The sequence below is a fragment of the Pseudorca crassidens genome, chromosome 15, assembly GCF_039906515.1.
Source record: "Pseudorca crassidens isolate mPseCra1 chromosome 15, mPseCra1.hap1, whole genome shotgun sequence".
NCBI classification, from domain to species: Eukaryota; Metazoa; Chordata; class Mammalia; order Artiodactyla; family Delphinidae; genus Pseudorca; species Pseudorca crassidens.
In genome coordinates this window covers 78,284,536-78,302,772 of record NC_090310.1, presented here as the reverse complement: position 1 = coordinate 78,302,772, position 18,237 = coordinate 78,284,536, and the positions used below count along the sequence as shown (strand labels likewise).

At 51.0% G+C, this 18,237-nt stretch overlaps 2 protein-coding genes across 9 annotated transcripts in view; one reads left to right on the top strand and one right to left on the bottom strand.

Annotated features, from left to right (window-relative positions):
- Positions 1 to 3,761, top strand: part of RIPOR3 (RIPOR family member 3) — a 75,529-nt gene extending 71,768 nt beyond the window's left edge. For all 5 annotated transcript variants that reach the window (XM_067708444.1, XM_067708443.1, XM_067708445.1 and 2 more), the window contains 3 exons: positions 934 to 1,017; positions 2,130 to 2,220; positions 2,639 to 3,761. In XM_067708444.1, coding sequence (XP_067564545.1) covers positions 934 to 1,017; positions 2,130 to 2,220; positions 2,639 to 2,742 — 279 coding nt within the window. In that variant the 3' untranslated portion in view covers positions 2,743 to 3,761. The remainder of the gene's footprint in view (positions 1 to 933; positions 1,018 to 2,129; positions 2,221 to 2,638) is intronic.
- A 1,121-nt stretch (positions 3,762 to 4,882) lies between these two features.
- Positions 4,883 to 18,237, bottom strand: part of PTPN1 (protein tyrosine phosphatase non-receptor type 1) — a 68,048-nt gene continuing 54,693 nt past the window's right edge. For 3 of the 4 annotated variants that reach the window (XM_067708447.1, XM_067708449.1, XM_067708450.1), the window contains 5 exons: positions 16,244 to 16,381; positions 12,278 to 12,487; positions 11,725 to 11,886; positions 11,129 to 11,352; positions 7,868 to 8,384 (listed from right to left, as the gene is read on the bottom strand). In XM_067708447.1, coding sequence (XP_067564548.1) covers positions 8,198 to 8,384; positions 11,129 to 11,352; positions 11,725 to 11,886; positions 12,278 to 12,487; positions 16,244 to 16,381 — 921 coding nt within the window. In that variant the 3' untranslated portion in view covers positions 7,868 to 8,197. Of the gene's footprint in view, positions 7,771 to 7,867; positions 8,385 to 11,128; positions 11,353 to 11,724; positions 11,887 to 12,277; positions 12,488 to 16,243; positions 16,382 to 18,237 lie in introns of those variants that run through there. The other variant, XM_067708448.1, reaches the window with a different exon arrangement.

Below are 18,237 nucleotides of genomic sequence, written 5' to 3'. Positions count from 1 at the left end.
TGTCTCTTAGAATTCTGACAGTCACCCTCATTTACTTTCAACTAATGTGTGTGGCTGGCTGTTTCGTTGTGCTCGGTTCACTTGAAAACCAAGAGATTGGACCCCTCTGCCTTTTAGGTTCCTGAACACCTGTGACTCTTCTAGATTTTGGGTACCAGCCCCTGTGGTGGGAGAAGGGCAATACTGGGGCCTTGGTCTCGGGCTCACCCAAGTGCCAGGCACATCCCCACGGGCCCCTCCCCCATGCTTAACAGCCCTTACAACAATTTTGCAAAGCAGTTGCCAGCTTTCTTTTCCAGCTGAACCGACTTGGCCATGGTCATGTGACTGACAGGGCGGGGTCAGAGCTGTGACTGGGGAAGAGTGAGGAAGGGAAGAGATGCTTTTCCTTCTGGCCAAGGCAGCAGCCTCACCGAGGCTCCCTCTGTGTTCACTTCTGCTGTCCCCGCTGGACAGTGGGTTTCTCTGATTCAGCATTTTTTTTTTTTTTTTTTTTTTTTTTGCGGTATGCGGGCCTCACTGTTGTGGCCTCTCCCGCCGCGGAGCACAGGCTCCGGACGCACAGGCTCAGCGGCCATGGCTCACGGGCCCAGCCGCTCTGCGGCATGTGGGATCTTCCCGGACCGGGGCACGAACCCGTGTCCCCTGCATTGGCAGGCGGACTCTCAGCCACTGCGCCACCAGGGAAGCCCTCTGAGTCAGCTTTTTATCTAGATGGCAGTTTCGGAACGCAGTTTGTAAACAGTACTAGAGAAAAAGAGTTTTCTTATGTCGTGAGCCTCAGCCCAGGGACCAGCGTTTTTAGATAAATTGAATGCCGTAGCCTACAACTCGACACTGCGCACACCTGCTGTCAGCATTCGGGGGATGAGCCGTGGGCACCGTAGACTTTGCTCTCACCAGCCCCCCGTTCACAGTAACCTCATTTCCTAGGCTTTGCTCTTCTACACCAACGCCCTGACCGAGAACGATGCAAAACTCCAGGAAGCTGCGTGTGTGGCGCTAAAACATCTAAGGGTGAGTTTAACCCGTCCTTGGTGGGGATAGAGGGAAGCCTGCTTGTGGTTAATGCTGAAGTTAGTTCATTTCAAAATGATCCCACTGGGACCGAAAGAAAGAAAATCACTGCCAGTGAAGAAGCACCGTAAAGAGCTGGCTGTAGAGGAACAGCCACCAGCTCCAGCAGCAGAAGCTCTGATGGCAGAGGTCCCTGGGAAACAGTGCCCATTTGCTCTGGCTTGGTGTGAACAAGCAGGTGGCCCCAGAGACTCACTTTTGAGCTCTTGGATTATATGGTTTAATATCCTCAATGAAAAATGTTCTAAGAGCACAATAAGCTCATTGTAGAAAAAAGAGAGTGTAAAAATACAGCAATGCAAAAATTATCCATCCTAATTCTTGAGCATCTCTGTGCATAAAGCTTTTAAAATTTATATGGAATTCTGAATTACTTCCTTAGGCTAGACTTAGTGTTATCCCAGGGCCAGAGAATGCATTGATAAATGTTTTTGAGACTCATGATACCACACACCCATTTACACTCCCGAAAGCAGACAGGAGGGGATGCCCGTTTTACCTCAATCTCATCTTCATTTGTAACCCTTATTTAAAAAAAAAATCATTGCCATTCTGCTAGATGAAAAATGGTCCAATACAGACTAAATTCATTCTGGAATGAACCGGCAGGAAATTCTACAAGGACCATCTGGTTATAATCAAATAACCAGTGAGTGTTAGGGTGCCCACTAGGGGGAGCTAAAGTGCACTCTGGTCCTTGGCCCTGGAGGTGATCAGGTGGTCAGCTGTGCCTGAACCAGGTCAGACCTCCTCTCCTGGTCTGACCTGGAGGGCAGGGTTGGGAGAAGAAGACGGGGTAGAATGGTCCAGGAGAAAGCAGGTGTTCTCATTTCCAACACGGGCCTTTCCAAAGGTGTCAGGATTGAAAACATGAGATGCTGCCAGTGGCACTGTGATGAACCTGAGGCCACAGGAGAAACCTGGAAGCCTTCGGAGAAGGAAGGGGCTGAAGCCGCAGAGACCATGCTAGGGCTGGTCCTGCAGGGTTTATAAAAGTGGATACCTGTTCCTTAAAATGCCCCCTAATTGTCCCTTCCCCCAACCTCAAACAGGGCATCGAAAGCATTGATCAGATTGCCCGCCTGTGCCAGTCTGACGTGGAGGCCGTGCGAGCGGCAGCCCGGGAAACCACGCTGTCATTTGGTAACGTACAGCATCCAGCGTTTCGAAGTGCAGTGGGGTTGCTGGGGCCCGTAGAAAGGTTGTGCCAGAGAGGCCACAGCGGTGATGCAAAACAGCACACGGGACGGGCACCGTTAGCAACCTGTTTGACTGCATTTGGCCAAGGCCGGTTTCCTTTATGGCTGAGGTGGCCGTTTACGACCCTTGGGAATGAAAGTCAGATGCGAGGCAGGATTAAGGTTCAGCGGGCTCTGTCTTGGACAAAGGGACGAGGCCCTGGGGTCCACGTGAGCCAGTCCCAAAGGCTCCCCATCCCCTACCCTTTACAGCAGCACCGGAGGCCTAGGCGTCTGGAAGTACTAAGGCCACCTTGGCTCACCAGTGTAGGAAAGAGCGAGGTGGGGAGACAACCCAGTGACAGATGACCTTAATATTTCAGGTGAAAAAGGACGCTTAGCTTTTGAGAAGATGGATAAACTTTGCTCAGAACAAAGAGACGAAGCCTTTGGCCAGGAGGCAGATGTTGAAATCACAATATTTTAAAAAGCCTCAGCTAATGAGCCCAAACCCGGCACCTTTGTTTTTGCTGCTGCCCGGCCTCGACACAGGGAGGGCTTCGGGTGGAGGTACACGGTGTGCTCTCCCAAGAGCGTGAACTGGCCAGAGCTGCTCCCGGACTCTGGGCCAGTTACGAAGCCCCAGGGCACAAGTGGGACTTCTGTACGGGAGCAGAACAAGGGGCTGCACGGCACTTAGAGGGCTGCACTTCAGTCAATCAGCCTTTGGCTTTGAGAATCGGCCTGACCTTCCCCGGGGGCAGAGCCGGGTCAGTGCCAGCCAGCCACGTCACGAAGGGGCCGAGGCCAGGCAGGCGGAGGCCTGGAATCAGCAGGTCAGCTGGCTCAGCACTTCTGGTTCACTAAAGACTGGGACTGAGGAGGCGAGCAGACCGAGCGTCCCTGCTGAGGACAGAACTCGGGTCGTTCCCACAGCATCAGGTGTCACTGTGGGGAGGGCAGAGCCAGGGTTTCGACGGTTCGCCCGCTCAGCCCGAGCTGCAGCCCAAGCGCCACAGGGGAGCCGGCTGGTGGCCTGCTGACTGTGGGCCTTATTTTCACTGTGGTTCAACAGCACAAAGGAAACAAGAACATGCCGTCAGCCGAGAAGTCTTGAGTGCCATTTGCTTTGACCTCACTCATCAGAATGGAATCCATTTTCTGAAGCAAGTCAACTTAGGGTTTATTAAATAAATTGCTTCAGAAGCCATAAGCTAGTTTGAAGAAAGATTTTACTGAACATCATGTTTAAAGAAGGAAAATTAATTTCCTATTTAAGTCTATTAAAAAACCCAGACATGTCCTGGGCTGTTTCTGGGATAAGAATGTAGAGGTACCCTGGGGTCTGGATGTGGTATCAACAATGGCATTGGAAAGCTCTGTAACTTAAACATGCTCATTTACATTTCCTGTATATATTCTGTGCTTTTTGGTTTAACTCAGTATTTATTTGCCTTGTCCATATGTTGTTTTCTGAAATTTCAATTAAAATAACTTTTTATTGGCGTTCCACTCTACCTGAAAAAAGTGGAGGGTAGTGGTTGTTTTCTGGAATATCCTGAGGGAAGAAGCCATCCCTGCTGTCCCTCAGTGCTCTCTTTCCAACGTGACATAGACGCAGGGATAGAGGAGGGCTGCCTCAGGGCAGGGCTGCCCCTTGGACTCTCCACGTGCTCTCTGAGGCTCCCAGAGTCCCCTCTCCTTACAGACACCAGGCGGTGTGGCCCTTCTCTGGCCTTGGGCTCTATCTGACTTCTGCTTAGTTACAAATTTAGTTATTTTTTTCCACATTGGCATTCCTCCTCTTCATGAAAGCTTAGATGTCATTTTCTTTTTTTTTTTTTTTGTATCTGAAAACGATTGAGGTGACGACAGTGGGTGTGACACCACCACCCAGGTCCCCACTGTCCTTGCTGGGTGTTGTGTGGTCACATGACCACAGACGTTGTTTCTGGGTTCCATGGATGTTGCTGAGAGGCCACAGCATAAACAGTTTACTCAGCAGCCAGCTCTGAACAGTCATAAAACCTTGGATATAAGGAAATTCTTGGTAGTATTTCTGCAACGTTGTGCAAGTCTGAAATTATTTCAGAACAAGAAGTTGAAAAATCACTTTGGGGAGACTTACATTTAATTTTGTACACGAAACGAAGACTACACGAATTGTTTATACTTCACTGTTACCTCTCTGTCAGTCTCCACTGATGTGTCAGTTCCACATCAAATGTGACTCGGCAGAGGTGCTGAGACATGGCCACCGTTGTGTCTTACAGGCAGCCGGCTAAGGGACACACGTTCTTGAGGTTTGAGCAGTTCTTCAAACAACCTTTATAAATTCATTAAGTTATCCAAGGGCCCTAACACTTGAAAAGGTGAGTTTTGTTGTTGCTGAAATGGGTTGAGGCCTGAGGCGCTGAATAAACACGAGGCAGGAAAGTGCCCCCAGCCCAGAGGCACACACGACTCCAGGAGGCCGTTGCCGTCGTAATCCTCAGATGCGGAAAAACTATAACCCCTCTTGACTGACAACATCTGCTTCACATCAGCAGGGATGGAAAGAAAACAGAAGTTGCCCAGCCTGGTTTAGGCCTATTAAGCAAAGAAATGGGAAGCACCCCAAAGCCATGTTCTTTAGAAAAAATTTTTTATTGTTGCAACTAAAATGCAAACCCATCATTTATATGGCAAGTTGGAAAACTGTACAGTTTGACAGTTCTGTGAGGTCACAGAAGACCCTGAGACGCGCCCCCCGCCCCCCATCATGCATCCATGTATACACACACCTGAAAAGGTATCATACCAAAACACCTCGCTTTTTTTTGTTTGTTTTTATTTTTGTAAAAATGGTTTATTCTATGGCCATCGTAAAAAATAATGACCTGATGAGTAAATATTGGCTTAAGGCATATAGCAGAGCAGCTCGCTACTTCTCTAACATACGTGTGACAAGATGGAGAACCATCTGTTTTCCAAGGATAGGAGGTTAAACCAGTATATCCATTTTGAAATGCTACTATATATACACACCAAACTACTACATACATATACAGGACTTAAAATAACAAACAAGCCCAACTCAAAAATGCTTACAGCCTGGCACCTCAGAGTCTTATCCACACCTCACCAAGGCTCTGCGGGGCGATGCCTCAAATGTTCCCACCACAGACTTTCTCTGCACGAGCTTCTAACACGTGAAAGGCAAAATGTGAAAATGCTGGCAGAAGAGCAGCCCGTGAGCTATAGCTGCCTTTTTTTTTTCTTGTTAAGCCACTTAATGTGGAGGTCTTAAGTTCCCCTCGCAGGAAGAGTCGTGAGCACCATCAGTCCCCAGGGTTCAAGGGCAGGGCAGACGCCTCTCTCAGCAAGGCCCCCGGACCTGAAGGGCCACAGGCTGGCTCGAAGGGACCGTCGTCCAGGCTGTTTCAAGAAGTGTGGTTTCCAACAGTCGCCTTGGTTCCAGATCACGGTCCGCTCAAGAAGAGTGTGAACTTGGCACAGTGGAGGCTGACCCCAAAGGTGTGTGTGTCGTGGGGGACCTGCTTGTCTAAGTGTCCAGAGCGTGAGGTGTGACTATGGCTTCCCACACCCTTGGAATGTCTGAGTTACAGTGGGGCCCAGCTGGACCAGGACAGGCTGGGCCTCACTAGAAGTCACCAGAGTGTCATGCCAGGAATTGGGCAAATATCTGTTACTGGACATCGCTCCGCTGCCGAATGGCAATGATTTCAGCAACGGTCTTAGGAACCAGAGCCACGTAATGCTCAGCTCATGCAAAGGTAGACTGGACTTGTACACAGAGCGCGTCAGTAAGCAGAGATCTAAGGATTTCAAGCACGTGGTATTTGATCGGGACACAAGAAGACTGTACATGCATCCTAATACACACAGGGAGAGTGGTGACTGAGACCGAGGTTCGAGCAGACAACTGGGGAGGGGAGGAACCGGGACAAAGTAATCTCACGCCATGTGTCTTAAATAGCCAAGTGTTCATTATATATTATCCCCTTGTTCTATAAACATAGGCAAACCTCTTCTCGTGTTACCCAATGAAATCACGACTGCTTACAACCGTCCTCCTTCCTAGTACTGGTCTGACGCAGCAGGCTCACGGCAAAGTCCTCCGTTCCCAGCGCTACCTGAGGGTTTATTATTGTACTTTTTGATAAAGCCCTTGGTGCAAGGCTGACATCAAAAAACGTTAACACATTATTGGTTTATGAAGATGCTAGTGCACTGTGGATGCCTTCAGGAGAAAAGACTTAAAAAATAAATATGGAGTGGAGAGGCTCACTACACGCCGTCTCCAGGGAGGGCTGTGGGAAGGATGTCGCTTGCCGCCTGCCAGGGATGCGCCGAGGGGGCACCATGCGAGGCTCGCCCCTCCACCCGCACAGGCTGCCTTGCTCTGCGCCACCAGCCCAGCGCCCTCTGTGCCCTCCTCAAAAAATGGGTTGTGGGTCTGGTATTCAGAGGAAGGCGAGGGGGAGAAAAGTAGCAGGATGGAGGTGAGGCCAACCGCCCGGGGAGGGGGGCTTTAGTGCAGAACCGACGTCCGTCGGGGCGCGGAGGGCTACGCTGTCCAACGGCCCTCGCCTACGCCGGCTACCTGCTAGGCGGCTGCGGGCTCTATGGGCAGGGGCGGACCGTGGGTGGAGGCAGGTCAGATTGTGTGTGGCTGTCGAGCAGGAACTAGGACAAAACCAAATGCTTTCAGAGGAGCCCGGCCCTGCCCCCGCAGAGCTGCGGACTCGTGCAACACCTCGGCCGCCCGGGCCACTCCAGCCCCCGTGAAGGGGGTTTTGGTTATTATTATTATTTTTTACAACAGCTCCCCCTTCCCAAAATCACCCCCGAGGAAAAAGCTGTCTGCACGTTACTAAACCATCGGATGCGCTCAAAGGTGGTTGCTTAGAAAGAGGTAAAATACTTAAAATCATTAAAAGAAAAAACAGAAGTCTCGTGAGGTGATTTCCACGACCAGAGATTTGAGGCTAATCCTCACTCTTCTCCGTAACTTTAACGGCAACACATTCTAACGTGTGGATTTCTACTGAAATGGCATTTATGTTCCAAGCAAAGTGGAAACTGCTCCTTCTGGATCTCAATGGCTGGGTGAAAAGCCGGTGGCCACCCTGTGGTGACCTCTGACCCTGAGGCAGGGGCCCTGAGGAACCCTGTTTATGGGGATGGAGCAATGGGGGCAGGACGTGCGCAAGACGGCTGTAACGAGAGGGGGCCGGTGGAGGAGCGGACAACGGGAAGCCAGTGGGACACCCTGAGCAAAAGCAGAAGCCGGGTTCTGTTTTCTAGAGACGGCCTTTTGTTGTTTTTCTTCTTAAAACGGGAAAGCTCGCAGGCACTGTCCCGGCTCAGTGCGCGCTCAGCAGAGGAAGTGCCTGAGCGAGACGATGTCCGAAACCCTCAAACCCTCTCCTCCAAAGGACTTTACATTCGCAAAAGTGTGGGAGTCTTTCCCTGGGAAATCAAATAAAAATTGTGTATCTGGTTACACCACCTAAGGGTACAAGAAAGTTTCGTAAGTGCCTAGTCTTTTTTTTTTTCCCAGAAATAACAAAAAGCTGCTTTTTATAAAGGTTAAAAACAACAATGTGTTGTAATTCTATTACTTTTTTTTCAAAAACAAATGAACAAAAAAAGAAAAAAGAAAAAAGAGAGAGAGACGTATTTGGCATTTTGTCTACTTACTCCTGAATAGGTTAAGGCCCTGAGATTAGACTCTTCTATTCTTGGGACCACAGGGCTCCTTAAGACCCCGGTGCATCAATCCTCAATTCTCTCTCGTTAGCCCTTCACAGTCCCAGACTTTGAAAACCTTTGATCTGTTTCTTCTGAGCCTGGCTCAGAGGCTCCCGCAGCACTGAGCGCTACCGCCGGGCTGGCGGCCAGGGCTTGCCGTACACGCGGTCTGGCCAGCACGTCCGTCAGTGAAAACATACCCTGTAGCAGAGGTACGCGCCGGCTGTGAGGACCGTGGCCACGCACACGTTGACCAGGAAGGGCTTCCAGTGAGTCGGCGCCTGGTCCTGCTCCTCCTTGGGCAGCGATGGCTCCCCCTGGGCGGGACCTGCCCCCGCGACCCGCCTCCGGACTTCAGTGTCTTGACTCGCGCTGAGGAATGAGGGGGGCAGAGGCGGGTTACTCACTCGGGAAAACAATGGCAAGGATGCTATTACTCCCGGAGGAATTCTAGGAAAAAATGAGCCACGTGGAAGCAGAGCCTGCTGATGCTGACACTGGTCAGAGGCCCGCCTGTCACCGCCTCCCTCCCAGGGCCCGACAGCAGGGCCAGGGTGGGGTTCCGGAGACCCGCGGACTCCTCAGTGACGGGGCTGGGTAAGGGTCTGAGGAGCAGTACAGCCCCTGGGGCCGCTTGTAGAATGTTCCCCTTCAGATCAGGGAAGGTAACAGTGCAACCACAGGCTTCCACTCCCTCCCCGGGGCCTGACAGACGTGGACACACAGAGGCCTTTGTTGCTGCTGACATGCGAACACCACACATCTGCAGTGCTGACCCTCTGCCCTCCCCGCTGCACGCCCAGCCAGTCTTGCCAGCAGGCCCACTTCCCAGGTGTCCCGTGTGCAGTCAGTTGACTACCTTGCTGGGGGCAAGCCGGAGCCACCCTGTAGGGCTGTCCCAGGACAGGCCAGCAGAGGCTGTGGGCCTGGGTGCAGCCAGACCCTGCCTCTCCCCTCCCCACCTCTCCCAGGCCGTTGCCCTCCCACCCTTGCGTCCATCGAGGCGGCCCTGGCCACAGGAAGTCCTGCCTCCCACAGGCCTCTCCATGGCCCTGCTGCCCCAGCAGCCTCCCGCGTGACTGGCAGGACCATCCGGGGGCACCGCCTCCCCAGGAGACAGGAGGAGGCTGCACGAAGCACCCTTCTCGGCGCCCACCCGGTGAGGCCCCAGCCGCAGGGCTGAGGCCTGTGTGCACGTGGGCTCCCCGCCCTCCCCGGTGCCCAGAGGCGCATAGGTTCTTGGTCCCACTCCATTCTTTTCCTGGAATTCTCTGGCTTTCAGCTTCCCAAATCCACACTTCCCTGCTCACCACCTTCACCCACAGAATGTGAAAGGCACCTTTCTCTCCATTGTCTTCATGAATAAAGAAACAGGACCAATGACACAAATTTGACCCAAGTCACATGCCAGCTCCCATCCCTCTCATCCTCGGCCCTCGGCGAGCCCTCAAAGGGAGCACGCCAGGCCCCCCTGAGAGTGTCAACAGAGGCCCTGGGAACCGGGGCACAGTCGCACTTGTTCAGCACCTGCTCTGGGAGGCCCCGCTGGACAAGTGTCTCTCGAGCCCCAGAACCGGACCCGGTGTTCCTGTGATGAGGGCCAGTTGCACAAAAGGCCCTGGGGAGTAGGTTCATGGGCCAGGACTGGGACCTGGACACCAGCATTTAGCAAAGTGCCCGGGGAAGATTTTGATGATCAGTTTAGCCAGAGGCCCCGGTGGGGCACACACTGTGTGTGACCTGCTTTCTCATGCATGACCGTTCCAGTGTCCGGCCGTAACAATACACCCTGATCCCATTCTTTAATAGCTGCAGAATATCCAACACAGGAAGAAAGCACGACTTATCTAATCCCTGGATACACAATCAGCTCATCTCTAGATTTTCACCATTAGAAATAATGCCACCACGAACACCTCGACCTGTACATCTCTGCACACCTGCTTGAGAACTCCTGCTGGCTGAGTTTCTAGGTGTAGACAAACGTGGGGTCAAAGTGTGCACTAATCTTAAACTGCCCTCCAAAACTGCAGGTACCAAGGGCACTGCCTCCACGGTCTCAGGCTCGGGCTAACCCCCGTTCATCCTTCAAGCTTGTGCACAATGCCACCTCCTGCTGGCAGCCTTCCTTGACCACCCAGGGAAGGTTGGGTGTCTCCTCTCTAAGGCTGACCCCCTCAGCGTGCACCTCCATCACACCCCTGTCCATGGGCCACCACCACAATCTACTGCTCCCTTGCCAGTAAGATGGTCTAGAACACAGACCAGGGGCTCCAGTCTAGTTATCTCGGGGTTTCACATGCATCAGTAGGTGCTCAGTAATCTTTGTCAAACTGTAAGGAAGCAAAACGGCAATCAACTCAATCAAGACCACATGAAAAGGGGGACTTCCCTGGTGGTCCAGTGGTAAAGAATCCGCCTTACAATGCAGGGGATGCGGGTTCGATCCCTGGTGAGGCAGCTAAGATCCGACATGCTGCGGGGCAACTAAGCCCACAGGCCACAACTACTGAGCTCGCGCACCTCAACTAGAGCCCGCGTGCCCTGGAGCCTGCGCGCCAGAACTAGAGAAGAGGAAACCCGCACGCCACAACTAGAGAGGAGCCCACACACCTCAACGAGGATCCCACGTGCCACAACTAAGACCCAATGCAGCCAAAAATAAACAAACAATAAACAAATCTTAAAAAAAAAAGACTACATGAAAACGTTAAGTACCCCAAGACCATTCTGGGGGCTGAAGGTACGTGGTCAAGCCTGGATATCAGTTTCAGGACTGGCCTGAAGTCCAGGGCAGGTTTCTGTCTTTGTCGCTGTCATCACCGGGCTGGAAGACCTGACTCAGTCGCACCAGACCCCTGATTCCAACAAGCACCACCAGGTGGTGCTAGATCCCCGCTAAAGCAGTCACTTCCCTGGGCCAACCTGTGGCTCAGTCAGAGGCTCCTCCAGCTGGGGGAGGAGCAGGGACGGTCCAGGGGCCTGTTCCTCAAGAACACAGAAGCACCGTTTGCCAAGAGGAGGCTGGGTCCACAGGGTTTCAATATCAATATGTATTTCTGGAACAGAAGGCCATTTCCCCTCGCCCCCAGCAAGCCAGGACCCTCTCACATTACCTTTCCAGGCTGCAGGGGGCGGTTAAGAGGGTTCTGGTTTCTTCCTTGACGGGCCCGTCTTCTTTAACCTCCTCAGTCTCAGCTGTCACCCACTGGTGGTTTGCGAAGAACTCCTTGCACTTCCCATTGTGTGGCTCCAGGATTCGTTTGGGAGGCCGGGGAGGTGGGGGGATGTGCTCGGGTGGAGGCTCCAGGTCCTCGTGGGAGAGCTCTTTCCATTGTTCCTTGAAAAAGCAGCAAGAGGAAGTCCCGTGAGATTTTACGTTTGGCTGATCTGTCAGGAAACCTGCTCCCCTTTAAGTGAGCAGAGGTGAGGGGCCCTCTCAGCTTCTCGGGTCTCCAGCCATGTCCTTGGAAGATGAGATCTTATGAAAATAAAGTCTATTCTCCCTATTAATGATCTCTATGTGAGCACTTCAAAGGCAGAAACTGGAACATGGTGAAACCTTCCACAACTTTTTAGCTATTTAAACACGAAGCCCAGCTATTTCCTCTGACCCAGGATACTGTTTCAATGTTTACAATGAACAGCCTCCTTCTTTACAGGCAAAAATTTAAAACCCACACACCTGGATTAAAGCAAAAGCACTGCTGACCTGTACTGAAGAGTCTCCCATGATGAACTTGGCGCCTTCGATCACAGCCAGGTAGGAGAAACGGAGCTGGTCTGCTGTCTGGATCAGTCCCATCCGAAATTTCCGCATTTCTAACAGAACTTTCTTGATATCAACAGAAGAAGGGTCTTTCCTTTTGTCCATCTGAAAGCCAGAGAGGAGACACAGCTCAGTGAGGTCCAAGCCTCAAGTACAACGTGACTGTATATGTCCTGGAGCGTGCCAGTTCCTATTCAGGAAAAGTCATAGCGAGGAAGGCAGAATTCTAGAAAATGTGGCAAAATTGGGACCATTTGAGCACAGGGGCAAAATGAGAGGGAAGGGGATTCTCTGGATCTTCCACATTAAAATTAAGGGCCTCCCTTCAAACGAAGCTATTTAGGGTAAAGCTCCTTTCATGGGAAGGAAGCTATTAAAAAGTGAAGATCAAAGCTAGTTTACTGCAGAGACAGTTAACAGAGAAGCTGTGGCTGGGCCAGACTGGAGGTTAAAATGTGCTCCCTTCTCTTCTCGGGGTATTTAAGGGCCTTCTTACCAGCAAGAGGCAGGTGTCAGCCAGACAGAAGGTCCCCGATCTGCCGATGCCAGCACTGCAGTGCACCACAATGGGGCCGTACTCCATGCTGAGCGACCCCGACTCGCGGACTTTGAAAAGAAAGTTCAGAAACGAGGCTGGCGATTCAGGGACTCCAAAGTCAGGCCACGTGGTATAATGGAAATGTAAGATCTCTCGAGTTTCTTGAGACTGGAAGAGAAATATACTCATGACGATTCTAAGAGAATCACCTGTACAGAAATCATTAATTCCAAGTAAGCATGAAGTGCCTTTCCACCCACCTAACTCCAAGAGTAGCCTTAATTCTCAGATTTTTCTCCCCGGGTCCACAAACCCAGTGAACAAATACCAAGCCCCGAGTGGACCCCAGGTTGCTCCTGCTTCAACTGCCCCTCCTTTAGGATGGAACAGTCTTGCCCACAAGAGCCCTTGTCTCCAATGTTCCTCTCACTTCTGCCGTCTTCATGATTACAACCGATTTCTATCCGCCCCACAAGTCAAAATGATGCTTCGCTGCCACCCACAGCAATCTTGTCATCAAAGGCCTCGGGGTTTCACATGAAAGAGTGGAAATGTAACTGCACGTGTGGGGCACCAGCTCTGGGAAACTCGGGGCTTTCCTTACAGGACTATCTGGATGCCTCAGAGAATTGTCATTTTACAGAAAAAAGTTACCAACTCAGTCTCCAAAGACAGGAGGCTGCCACGTGTGGCTCAATATCCAGCTGAACAGATGGTCCACGATGAGGAGGAGGATGCTGACAAGACCAGCTGCACTGGCCCCACAAGCGGAGCGCTTACCCTGTTCCAGTGTGGGCACGAGAGCTCACTGGGTTCTCACAGCAATCCCTCGAGGCACGTAGTCCCGTTACTCCCATTTTCCAGATTAGAAGACTGAGGCTTGGCAGCTAACCCTCCATTAAGTGGGGGAGCAGGAGTTTAAATCTAAGCTTGGTTGACTCCAGAGCCCACTGCAGGAACTCTTGAAAGGAGGAGGACCCTGGCCCTTGTCTCCTAGCCCAATCTGCTCACTGTGGAACAGAAAGAACGGCCTCTGGTGCTGTTTCCAGCTCCGCTCCTTCCTCTGAGCCTCTGAGACTCCACTCCCAGGGTGGACAACTGGTCGCCAGGAGCAATGATCAAAATGTAGTCCTTGCTGAGGAGAGCACCCAAGATTATACTAAGGCAAGAGCCCACAGTAATGGGAGCCAGTCACAGGGGAAGTAAGGCCTGCAGACAGGAACCACCCCAGCTGCGCAGCGCCAAGGGCCAAGCCAGTGCCTAGGTTACCTGGACAGCAGCTGATGGTGAAACACTTTGGGCCAAAGACCCGCTGACTGACAATGTCTCCCTTCGTTTGGCAAATGTCCATAACGTGCCTCCCGTGTGCCCGGCACGATGAGGTAATGACCCCGCGCCCTGCCCTCCCAATGCTCACAGCTTAGTTACAGCAACCTTCCCTGACCCTAGTGTGATGAAAACGTGTGAAAAGGACCCACAAAAACAGCAAGGACCTAACATCAGCAGAGAACACACACCTGTCGCCCTGCACCAGCTATTACACACACTGGTATCTTTCTGCAGAACTGGAAAAAATCTGCTTATGACATTAGGATAACTTATAGAACCACACCAAACAATTCCATACTTTCCTCCCTAGAAAATGATCTCCTTATATCCTTTAATGGCTTAAAAGAGAAACGTGTCTTCTATTTATTTTGGAACAGAAAAGCACTTAAAAATAGATTTTTTAAAAAATGGAATAAGAAGGGCTTCCCTGGTGGCGCAGTGGTTGAGAGTCCGCCTGCCAATGCAGGGGACGCGGGTTCGTGCCCCGGTCCGGGAAGATCCCGCATGCCGCAGAGCAGCTGGGCCCGTAAAGCCATGGCCGCTGAGCTTGCGCGTCCGGAGCCTGTGCTCTGCAATGGGAGAGGCCGCAACAGTGAGAGGCCCGCGTACCGCAAAAAAAAAGGAATAAGAAAACATGCCAAAAGCAAGTTCCTTCTTTTAATTCTTAAAAAGGTGTGGGTTACCTTCTGTTTACTCCCTCCCTCACGGCTGCCCACCTCTTTCTCAAGGAATTCATTCCAAACGTGTGCTCGGCCAGGTACACGTCTGATAAAAGACTTTTTCAAAACCACGTCTGTTTGGAGCAAACAGATCTCCCCCAAACCTCCAAGCTGCTGCCTCTGCTCTGCCACGCAAACAGCACAAACCTCTTCTGCTCTGTCCAAATTCTGTTTCCCTCAAGAAGCAAAGGAAATTTTCTCAAGAGTTTGCCGGAAGTCACTTGCAATGTCAGGCTTGCAAACGCTCAAAAGCATTAAAAAAGTCTACCACGTAATCCTCCAGGCACATACCAACCCACTGCCAACATTATTGCTGAAAATCCTCCGTATCAAACCCCTCCATAAATCACACCCCGAGAGCCTGCATGCGGCTATGGCCGGGCTTGGGGCTCCAGCGCTAGTGCACAGGGGGCGGCAGGGGGACCTGGACCCACTGCGCAGCTGCATTCCTCCAGAGCCACGGGATTTTAACCTCTTCTCCACTTCCAGTCACCTGCGTAAGTTCTCGATCTTACTTCGACTATTAATCCCACCCCAGGCGTCACGGTGACTATAAAGCAGTAAACTGAAAACTAAGATGCAAATAGAATCCAGGGGCAGATTCCTCCTCTTCAGCCCCAGCCCGCAAGCCCCAACACCAGTCCCACCGCCCCCAGATAAATCCACGTTCCTTCGACCCCACAGAACCTGTGAACCCTTCCCGGCACGTGCTCTGAGCCTATGCTGCTCTCACACTGCACACGGACCACCTTCTGGAAGGCTTTCAAAAACCCTATCTGACAGGGGGGCAGACATAGACGCAGTGAGAACGGTGCCCTTTGCCTGAAGTCTGACAATTTGATATCCTGGGGTGTCCCCAGGAGCTGCCGTCAGCTCCCTTCCACTGTTCCCACTACAAGCATGGTTCCCCAGAGTGATGGCTCCGGGCGAATCATTCAGCCTCCCCGAGGGCAGGGTCTTCTGTGATGCCGCTTCTAGCACACTGCCCAGACATATTCCAAGACCATCATTTAATGATAGCTGGCAGGTGGTGTTACAAATTCTCCCCACACATGGGCTTCCCTGGTGGTGCAGTGGTTAACAATCCGCCTGCCAAGGCAGGGGACACGGGTTTGAGCCCTGGTCCGGGAAGATCCCACATGCTGTGGAGCAACTAAGCCCGTGTGCCACAACTACTGAGCCCACGTGCCACAACTACTGAGCCTGTGCTCTGGAGCCCACGAGCCACAACTACTGAAGCCCGCGCACCTAGTGCCCATGCTCTGCAACAAAGAGCAGCCTCCGCTTGCCGCAACTAGAGAAAGCCCGCGCACAGCAATGAAGACCCAACGCAGCCAAAAATAAAATAAATGAGATAAATAAATTTATTAAAATTAATTAATTAATTAATTCTCCCCACACAAACAAGCCCAAGACTTCATCTAGAAAACTTTCACTGACTATGAACTGGGAGTCAGCCCTGGAGGGCCCTTCTTCCCTCACTTCAGACTAAAGAGACTGTGGACCACAAGAGAGGCCCACGTGCTCTGCTGGTATTTAACTCACAGGCCATCACTTTAGTCCCTCTGCAGTTGCAAAGGCAGGAGCAGGAACAGGTAAGGTTTAGGTCAGAACTCCCTTTTCCCTAAGAACTGGTGTTAACTAGTGTTGGGAAAGAGCTCTGTGGGGAAGGAGGCAGGTGAGACCCGCCCCCAGGCACCTCTAGTCACCCGGTAAGTAAGCAGGTAAGCTCTACTCACCATAGTGCTAAAACTACTTCTTGCTCAGAGCACAGAAAACCACTGGCATAAACAACTGGTGTTCAGTAGTATCACCCAAGTGAAAAGACATCTCAACCAGTAACTGTCTGAAGTACTTAAGCGCATGCCATACTCACTGTGAGGTTTTCCAATTCTAGTTGTCGTACTGTGTAATATGACTTAATATCTTCAGAGATCAATGTCAATTTCAATTTTGTGTCTTCAAAGATCATTTCTTCTTCTTCTTTTTGTGGCCAGTACTGTGCACATTTTAACTAGGGGAGAAAATAACATTGAATTATTGTGAGCAACTGACAGTCTTCCTATGGAGGTTTGAAGTACCGTCCACGAGCTTTATGATAACCCAAAGACCCAGGGTTTTCTGACCTTGGAGGTCGCCATCAATGTAACCTGCCAGCCTCCAAAGGAGATGGGGAGGGGGTCTGTGAAGATCTAGACCAGGACTAGTCAGGCAGACAGGACTTGCACTTCCAAACCCAGCTGCCCCGGTTTTCCACACAGCGAAGTGTTCCAGGGGTCTGATCCTCTCCCTATCACCCATGAAGGAAGCCAGATGGCACACAAGGTTTAGTCTCCCATGAACTACTTTATGTAGCCATTTCAAAGGTTATCAAGACCCTGATGGGTGCTCTCGGCATAGCGCAGACTCCCTACCCTGGGGACGATAACCAAGGCTAGAAGAGACCACATGAAACACCGTAAAAAGCTTGAAGGGCTGTAATCAAATGCAAACCAGAATCGAGAAGGTTTGCAGAGGGGTCCTCCAAGGCTGGGGATCACCCACTGCCCCACCCCACCCTTTCATTCTGGTTCAGTTCAGTTCAGAAAAATCCCTTGTTGTAGTTTAAAAATTTTAGAAACTACTTGATGCTCTTGATTTAAACGTAGCTCATTAACATTCTCCTTAAAGCAAGCAAACTCCCGAAGATTTGGTTTCATTTAGAGTTCAAGAAAGAAAATCTGAGTCAAATTTAGTGGCATGCTTTGCTTGAGCCAAGTGTCTACGCCAGCCATTTCTGGTTGCTGATGACTGTTCTGGGTAAGAACAGCAGGTAGATGGGGGCTAAGCTGCCAGGTCCATAAGCCAGAGGAACCGACATATGTCCCCAGACAGAGGGACCCTCAAAGATGGTATGACTTTCAGCAAATGAAATATCAGTGTGTGTAAACAGCTCTTTGGGAAATTGTACAAGTTCAAGACCCTTATAATTCAACATGCATTGACTCAGAGGAGCCAGGAGGCTCTTGAAGAGGCTGAAGACAGAACAACAAAAGCCCATCGGTCCTGCTTTAATGAAAACCAAAGCAACAGAAAAAAGGGAGGGAAACAAATTAAGAAACACCACACTGAGATGCCAACACAGCATCAAACTTTATGGTTTCCGAACAGAAGGCCAATAAGAGCCTGGACACTGGCCTGTTTTAAAGTTTTGGCCAGTTTCACCCTCCCTGCACCAATGGTGAGCGCCAAAGATGAACCCCTGGAACAGAGCCCATCTGTCAGCACCAAAGAGATCCTGCCACTCAGGACACAGAAGCATCAATGGCATGGCACGATCCCATGCTTAGCCAAAGTGGGTGAGGCAGATGACAGCAAGACTTCAGGAGACGCTTAAAGGATGCATTCATTCCCACACTTCAAATCATTAGACCTGTGTAATGCCTTGAGACTCCAGAAACAGACTGCCCTGGTAGGTCCAAAACCACGTGTGCTGGAGTGGGCACCCAATTCAGTGAGCAGACCAAGAGTAAAGCAAAGAAGCAGAAATGCAGAATGGCGAGCTGCTACCAAAGAAGAGGCCAATGTTTTCATGCCTCATGGGCAGGAAAGGCAAGTCTTTTCAACCTCACGTCCACACAGCAAGCAATCACTTTCAAAAGCAAATATAAAGCCTTACAAATCTCTGTAATCTGGGTAAAGAGCAAGACTTTGGAACTCTACAGCTGAGGGATTCTGGCACACACTAAGTGTCAATACTTATTTAAAAAACAGGAGTTCTTAAAAGAACTCTTAGGCATCTATAGCAACATGCCACGGTCTGCTGTCATTTCCTGTAGAAATTTTTATTGTAAACATATGCAACAAAACAAAACAAAATAAGCACAATAT